Source organism: Petaurus breviceps, unplaced genomic scaffold, assembly GCF_028583685.1.
Source record: "Petaurus breviceps papuanus isolate PSGF00001 unplaced genomic scaffold, PetGlider_PUasm1.0 91133, whole genome shotgun sequence".
Taxonomy (NCBI): domain Eukaryota; kingdom Metazoa; phylum Chordata; class Mammalia; order Diprotodontia; family Petauridae; genus Petaurus; species Petaurus breviceps.
In genome coordinates, this window is record NW_027187419.1 from 43,206,902 (window position 1) to 43,215,416 (window position 8,515).

At 41.5% G+C, this 8,515-nt stretch overlaps 1 protein-coding gene and 1 long non-coding RNA gene across 2 annotated transcripts in view; both read left to right on the forward strand.

Moving 5' to 3' along the window:
* KCNJ5 (potassium inwardly rectifying channel subfamily J member 5) overlaps positions 1-1,384 on the forward strand; it is a 7,251-nt gene extending 5,867 nt beyond the window's left edge. The window contains exon 2 of the mRNA XM_069079868.1: positions 1,065-1,384. Within this exon, the coding sequence (XP_068935969.1) occupies positions 1,065-1,384 (320 nt within the window). The remainder of the gene's footprint in view (positions 1-1,064) is intronic.
* The window catches only part of LOC138154881 (uncharacterized), a 335,411-nt gene that overhangs the window by 175,140 nt on the left and 151,756 nt on the right, over positions 1-8,515 (forward strand). The window lies entirely within an intron of this gene.

Below are 8,515 nucleotides of genomic sequence, written 5' to 3' on the forward strand. Positions count from 1 at the left end.
CATAGGGCTTATTTTCGGGGGAGGGCTTATTTTAGAGGAATCTTACACAGTAAGGGGAGGGCTTACTTTCAGGATAGGTCTTATAATCGGGGAAACACAGTATTAGCTAGGCAAGTTATTTAACCTCTCTCAGTCTTAGCTTTCTCATCTGTAATAAGGGGATAAATTATAGCATCTACCTTACAGGGTTGTTACAATGATCAGATGAGATCATCCATGTAAAAGAAACTTGCAAATCTTAAAGCACTATATAAATGTTAGCTATCATTATTCAGGACTAGGGGTCTGCTATCTGCATCTACAGAGTGACTACATACATTGATAAAATTATGAATCCTTGGGGCAACTAGGTGGCACAGTGAATAGAGCACTGGTCCTGGAGTCAGGAGGACCTGAGTTCAAATGTGGCATCAGACACTTAACACTTATTAGCCGTAAGACCTTGGGCAAGTCACTTAACTCCAATTGCCTTGCCTTTCCCCCTCCAATGAGACAAAAAAAATGATGACTCCTTGAAGTACAGCTGTATGATGCCGCTGATCCATTGCCTCTAGGTTGTACACATTCTGCTATTTTCCCAGAAGTGCCGCTGACCCATCCACACTCTCTCAACCAATCTGCCTTATAACCAATAGCGTAGCACACATCTGCAAGCTGGCCAAAAAGTACAGGCTGTTGTGCTGAGGCAGTTTTTGCCTATAGGAGGACCATTCAAAATCTTTTATCAAGGGAGCTAATCAGCAGAGGAACATTCAGATAAAACACCCCAAAACCAAGACCTTGCCTTATGCCTCTTTTTATATCCTCTGTACTTAGTGTAGTGCCTGGCAAACAATAGGTGCTTAATAAATGCTTACTGGCTGCTGGCTTCAACTCCAAGAGGTTGTAGAAGTCTTTTTGTATGGATGTGGTTTTATGCAGGTGCATGTGTGTGAAAGAATCCCCAGAAAGATCAAGGGTTCAGAATCCCATATGGATACCCATCAACCAATCAGTAAATATATTTACTAATGTGCACGGCCATCTCCCCGTGGGTATCTCTAATTCTCTGTCTGTTCTCCTAGGCATGACTTGCCAGGCCCGCAGCTCTTATATGGACACTGAGGTTCTCTGGGGTCACCGCTTCACGCCAGTCCTCACCCTAGAGAAGGGCTTCTACGAGGTAGACTACAACACCTTCCATGACACCTATGAGACCAACACACCCACCTGCTGTGCCAAGGAGCTGGCAGAGGCCCAGCGAGAAGGGCGTCTCCTTCAGTACCTCTCCAGTCCCACCCTGCTAGGGGGCTGTGCCAAGGAGGGATTGGGCCAAAAGGCAGAGGAAGGAGAGGAAGAAGCAGAGGGTCTGGGTAGAGCCAGAGAGACTAGTAGCTCTGTGTGAGTCCTGTGCCCCACAGAGATGGAACATAACCTCCAGCTAGAGACCTGAAATTGACCCAATGAGGCAAACCAGCTGAGATGGGCTGTTTAAGTGACCTGGAAGCGACAGAGGCTCCAAGAAGATCGTGATTTTAGCAAACCCTCCCTTTCCCAACGTGATGCCATCCTGTTTACCCATGATGCAGCCCTGCCTGGACAGACATTGCTGGGCTGCCTGATCCTTTCACCTGTAAGGGTCATAGCTCTGCCCTCCCATCTTGTCCCAACTGAATGACGTCTAGGGGCCCAAGGTGAAAGTTGGTCTTTCTGCCTTATAGTTGTGATGTCTTTTGCTTTTTGCTGCTTAGCTCCTCATTTCTCTTCCCACTGGTACTTTCCCTGAGCTGGATGTCTGGGCAGCTCCCATAAAAGGATGCAGACTTTGCTGAAAGGCTGAGCTGGGAGTGGGGTGGTGGGAAATGGCAAGAGGCACTTCTGCCCTGGGGCCCATTAGACCTTGAAATGGATTCCCAAAGGAGACATCCCCTCCCCTCAGAGAAGGAAGCATTCTTTATTTGGGGACTTTTGCCAGTTAGTGGGACTGGCATTGAAGAAAGACTATTGTCCGAGTTCTCTGTTACTTGTGTGTTGGGTTGGATTTGTTTTTCAAATATCAGTCTATTCACTCTCTTAGAAGCTACTAGTAAAACCTGGCCCTATGTCCTAATAAAACCAGACCAGGGATATCAGATTAAGTTTGGTTTTTATTAAGCAATTTTAAAAAGTATATTCTCTATCGTGCTGTGCTCCTCAAATCTCCTCCAGGTCAAGGAACACCAGATGCTGGTTCTGTCATGGAAAACTTTTGCCTAAGGAACTCGAAACACTTCTAATTTTCACATTGTTTTTCTTTCATGTACCACAGTGAGCCTAAGGTGAGAGCTAAAGAAAGTGAGGTTTACAGACTTAGTGTTAAAGTGGGGAGGGCAGAGATGAAAAGGGGAGGGGGAAGCAGAGGGAGGAAAGAAATTATAAATTATTTTTTAAAAAACTACCTGCAAAAAATAGTTCCTAGGTCCTCCTGATTCCCAGTTCAATGGCCTTCCTATTTTTAGGGCCAATCATTACATGTAAGGGGATAGTCAGAGGTAACCTTTTCACTAAAGCAATTAATATCTCCAAGGTGAGCCAAATAGCCTTGTTTGAGTTCCAAACAGTGTTGAAAAATATTCCAGGTCTTCAGCAATGGTACTGTGTGTGAATGGTCAAGTGGAAATACTAGTGCCAATTTGGTGTCAAAAATAAACCTCAGGCTTCATGCTCTAGAGAACTACTGCCATCTGCACTGGGGTGGAGAGGAAGGGCCTGAGGCAAGGAAACACTAGGAAGGAAAAGGAGTTAGGCTCACTCTCTCTTTTACATTCTCCTTCCTCTTCCCCATGGGAACTATGAAAACTAGGGATCCACGGGGAAATGGGAGGTGAGACGATATGAACAGGGAAAAAAACTCAAAAAAAGAAAATTACCTTTTGTAAGAACTTAGCTATTTCTCATTTGAAGGTATGGGGAGAGTCCAGATCCCTGCATATAACTCATGGGGATTATTTAGTAGATGGAGTCTGGAAGGTGAGAAGGAAGGTGTGTGACCTCTGTCTGTCTAACTGGATGGAGGGAGAGGAAGAATTCTAATTGGCCAACCAGACTTGAAAGAAAATTTTCCTAAAGATATAAAGGCTTCAGAATTCTCTTCAGCCTCCAAAATTTACATTGCCCCAACCGACCCTGTTTGATACCTCTTCATCCTGTTAGCATCCTTTACCACTAAGCTGTTGGAATTCTGACTTCCTGCAAAGCCAGAGTTCTTTCTCAAAGAAGCTGTGCAATTTAAGCCAAAATGGAGTAGAAAGAAAATGAGGCAGAGGGGATTCCATTTTTCTTATTATCTTCTGCCTGATTTCTATTAGACCTAAACTATGCTTCTCGACAGCCTGTTTTCCAGGTGGCCAATGATGCTGCATCCTCTTCTGGCCTTAGACTATGTAGCTCTTTCTCCATTGCCAGCTCTCATCCCTTCCTGTTCCTCTCAGTTCTGCTTCTGGACTGTCAGAGGTCCTGAGCAAAGAGGAGAGCAGGGAAGTCCCCTGCTAGACTCTAAGGCAAGATCACATGCCCTAGGTACCTGTTGATGCGCTGCTTTGATTCTTCTCTATAAAACACACCAGTAACATGGAGACTGCCCTCAGCTTCCCAAGAACAACAATAATAAAAAAATCATACTTACAGAGTACATCAAGGCTTACAATGTACTCTTCTCACCGAAACCCCATAAATGGGGTGTAGGGTTATCTGATCTTTGTTACCTGTGTCCATGGGTATATTATGAAAAGGACTGCAAATATTTGGGGAAAGACCTAGAACTCTTTTCTGGGGTAGGACATAAAATAGGAGAGTCATAGTGAAGAGAGGGCATGCTGAGAGCAACATGACCTTTGACAAGCCCCACTCCTACCTTTGTCCCAACCCTCTCACAAAGTAAAAATTCTAGTACTACCACCTCTTATATGTGAAACTTTGACTTCATAGCATCAAAACTGAGAGAATGTAGCTCTCTGAATTCTGCAATAGGTTGGTGATTTTTTTTTTTAAGCAATCGGGGTTAAGTAACTTGCTCAAGGTTACACGGCCAGTTATTTCTGGGTGTGGTGCTAAGTATCCAAGCCCAGATTTGATCCCCAGGTCATCCCGACACTGGAGCCAGTGCTCTTACTCGCTGAGCCACCTGGCCGCCCCTATAGGTTGGTGGTTTTATAAACATAAACTATGTATTTCAATATTCTCATGATCCCAAGGCATTACCTGGTTTATTACATTCCAAAAGTTTCAGAGCTAACCCCTGGCCTCGGCCTCTGTGTATTAAAAATTACCTATGGTAGAGGGATTGGATATTTTTTCAAATTGCTCAGAGAAAGTAGAATACTCCTTAACCTCCTTCTGGTCTCGGTTTCTTTATCTGTAAAATGAGAGATTGGACTAGGCAGCCTTTGAGGTATCTTTTTGTTCTAGATCTCTGATCCATCTTATCAGGAATAAGGGTAGCATATCAACTTAGAAAATCACAAATTAGCATTATTTATGTTGCAATGTATTTTTCTTGATTTTATTAAACATTTCCCAATTACATTTTAATCTGGAAGGGCCAGATTCAGAAATTTTGCAGCCTTGTGAATTTAACACCTCTGCATCATATGACTTGGGTTTGAAATACAACTTTGCTAATTGCTACTGATGAGATCTTGGGCAAATGACTTCATCTCCCTGGACATTGGCTTCCTCATTTGTAAAGTAAGAGAGTCCTTTCAAGATTTCACATTCTATTCTACTGAAAAATGAAAGAACACTCCCACCTTCAGTAAGTTTCATATATAACCTTAGTAACACAAATACTTTTAACAAACACTTATTAAATGCTTGCCATGAAATTCAAAGACAAGGTTGATTCTTTCTTCAAGGACATTACAGTGTAGTAGAGAAGCTATGATGTGTAGACCAATAAGTAGGATGAAAGGAAGAGAGTGATTCAGACTTTTTTTTTGAAAAAGGAGAAATCTGGACAAAATAATTTAGGAAAATTAGAGAAGCAAAAGATCACTTAATACTTAGATTGAATAGATCCAAGTAGACAAAGTCCTTATCATTTTTGCAAGTACCAGGATTGGGTCATGACCTGTAGCATACATGAGTGAATATATATATGTACATTTTCTGTCTGCAACCAACAACACTTTCTCCCACACACTATCCTTCTACCTTACAATGTACTAGATTTCTCTGGCATGACATAAAAGTCATAGAGATAGAGAGATAATTATATGCAGAAATAATCTAAACATACTCTTAAACAATCATTTTCTAAGACAGCCTTAGCCTGAGCCCAAGAATCATGGACACATGCTCTGAGAATGGCATAGAAACTAATGGGTTGAGCATTGTGTAAGGTCAGGAATAAAAGGAGCCCTTGTCTTATGATAAGGCAGGTCCAATTAAGTTGGTCGTTTTTAGTGAGCCTCAGTTTTGATCCACCTGCAATGTTCTCCCAGTGGCAGGATAATTGGGAAATACCTTTTTTTTTCTAGTCTCTGGGGAATTAATGAATTGTGAAAGGCAATTAGATGGGAGAGAATGGCTTGCTGGGGAAGGAGTCATTCATCCTATCTGACTTGGTTGTTGTTAGAGAAGTCACTGAAATCGACGTGTCAACCCTTTCTCTGCCTACGTAGGATTTTTCAGCCTGCTTATTAAAGAAAGAAAATGCTATTCTGATGGCTAAAAATCCATCACAAAGAAGTGGATCTGATCCTCCAAAACTGTTCCTTGTTATAAACAGGCATCCACTTGCATTACATTCCAGCCCCTACACTTCAGACAGGCTCAATGCTCTTACTATTTTAATAATTTAAAAGAAAAACAGTCAGTGACAAGGCACTATTGTGAAACTGAGGTCAGAAAGTGTTTGGGAAATGAAGAAAGAGACTAGTGATTAACACAGTCATGGGGCAAGAGGTTGGATACTGCTCTGAACCTGGTGTTGGGTCAGAGCTCAGCCTTTGTACAGAAAATAAAGGAGAGTGCTAGTAACTATGGAGACAATTCAGGCTATGGGGGGAAAAGTCCAACACCAAAGCTTTATCATGTCATGAAAGTGACCCTGAACTCTTGAAGGATGTAAGCCCTGGGAAATTTTACAAAGCTGGAACTGAGATGCTTTCAAAAGACCAACTTACCTAAATATGGAAAGGATCATCACTAGTAGACCAGTCACTAAGTGATGAAGTCTTTGGTCAGATTATCTCATATATGACCAATTTCACTGGATAATTCATAGGAAAAAAATTCATTTTGAGAGATCTTAAATATTTGGAACTAAATCTGTTCATTCTAAAATGGCAAATAAATAGTTTATTCAGATTGGATAATTCAATGGAAATTGGATAATTCTAAGGAAAGAAAAATCTACTTTAGGAGTAATCTGGAACAGAAAGTTGTGTAGAAAGAAGGACAGGGCTATAAAATGAATGGAGGTTGGACCTTGGAGCCAGGAATACTTGCCTTTTCCACATACTGACTATATAATCATTGGTAATGATTGTATAGTCTCAGTGTCTCAGTATCCTAGACAGGGGAATATGGCGTGTTCAGGGAGGACTAGCACCTCTGATGTGAAGGTTTACTGAGCCCTTTCAGGGCTGCTCATCCACCTTTGGTGTCCACTTGTCACTCGACTCTCACCTGTGGCTCCAAGAAGCACGTGCAGTGGTCACACCATGGTAAAACCATGTCAGCAGATGGGCTAAACCAGGGTAACTCACAGGGCTCAAACCAGTCAGTGATTTAGAGGGGTGTGTACTCCAAGTATGTGAAGACTTCCTCTGGCAGAATGGGTGGATGAGAATGTTTTATTCCAATGACCATGAATATGGTTGAAGCAGACATTAAACTCCAAGGTCATCCACCGTATCCCTGGGCCACTGTCTTGCAACTGGATTTTGATGACTCTGGAAGAGAAGGTGAGACTGATGACTTTGTACAACTCTGCCTCACTTAAATCCAATTCATGTGCAAGTCCAGACATTACTATGTGAAGTCATTTGTCCTTTTCGAAAATGAAGGATGAACAACAATACCCTAGGCAGCTGTCTAAGCCAGGGGCTCTTAACCTGGGATTCACCCACCCCTTTCAGGAGTTCTGTGTACTTGGTCGGGGAGAGATACATCACTTTCACCAATCTTTGATTTCCTTTGTAATCTTCTGTATTTTATTTTATGCATTTCAAAACATAATTCTGAGGTGCCCAGAGGCTTAACCAAGCTTCCCAGGAAGTCCAGGGTCACCAAAAAGTCAAGAATCCCTGATCCAAAACAACTTTTTTATGTTAATCAAATTATCTATATGGTTGTCAACTCTCCCCTTCATTTCTGGACTGTGTAGACTCTATTCAAGTCTCATATTTGCATTCAGCAAAATGGTCACTAGTACCAAGCTTATTAAAGGTACTCTGAAACTTAACATTTGCAAAGTACTTAGAGATTCTCCAAGACCAAAGCTTCATGAGGAAAATGTCGGGGGAGGGGGAAATTTGAGACCGACTTTTTAATTTACTGTGCTTATGTAAAGGCAAATTTAAAAGCTCAGATTTCCAAAGGATCAAGTTAGCAAAAGACCCCTATTTAAATCACACCTAAACTAGACACCTTTTCCATAAGTTAATTTGTCTGGCCTGGTCCTTTTAAAGTCAACAAAAATGGGAGGGGGTGAGGAATGAACATTTTAAAGTTGCTAAGAGCCAGACCTTCACTGATACATGGACAATTTACAATGTCTGATTCAACAATGCCTCCTTCCCCTCATCAACTCAGCACAAAGACATTTTATTCACAAGCATATTGGCGCCACCCAGACATTGGCTGAAAACAGGTAGAGAATCTTTAAATTAGCACTAGACAAACCTAGGAGTAATATTGGAGAGGAAGTGACCTTTCTGGAGGTGAGCGTACAAGGCCCAGTTAAAGAAACTGAAAGCTACGTAAGCAGCCATCTGTTTCCCCACAACAGACATGGTTATTCCCTAGGGTTTACCTTCTAGAACTATCATAGAGTTCTATGAGGTTTATTGCAATTAATGGCCAAGTTGGGGTGGGGGGAAGATACATAGACTAGGAGCATAAACCAGGACTCCTAAATGTGTTACTGAACATAGAATGAATTTCACTGAGTCTCATTGAACCTACACACCCTGAATAAAAAGCTCTCCCTAATGCAACAGAATAGACACATATGATCCCTGAAGAATTCACTGACCAAATTCTAGGCTGGTTGCAAAGCCCTTGTATCACACTCAGTCATTTACTCTCTCAGAAAGAATAATGGAAATGTAAAGATTCCTTTTGTCAACTAGCTATTTTATTCATGCTGGGAAGCTACCATTCTAATAATGTGTATGTAAAACTTCATAATAACAAGACATTTTTACATACATTGATTACCTTTAACTTCAAGGCAATCCTTCAAGATAGAGAAAGGAAGGAAGAAAGGAAGAAAGAAAGAAAGGAAGAAAGAAAGAAAGAAAGAAAGAAAGAAAGAAAGAAAGAAAGAAAG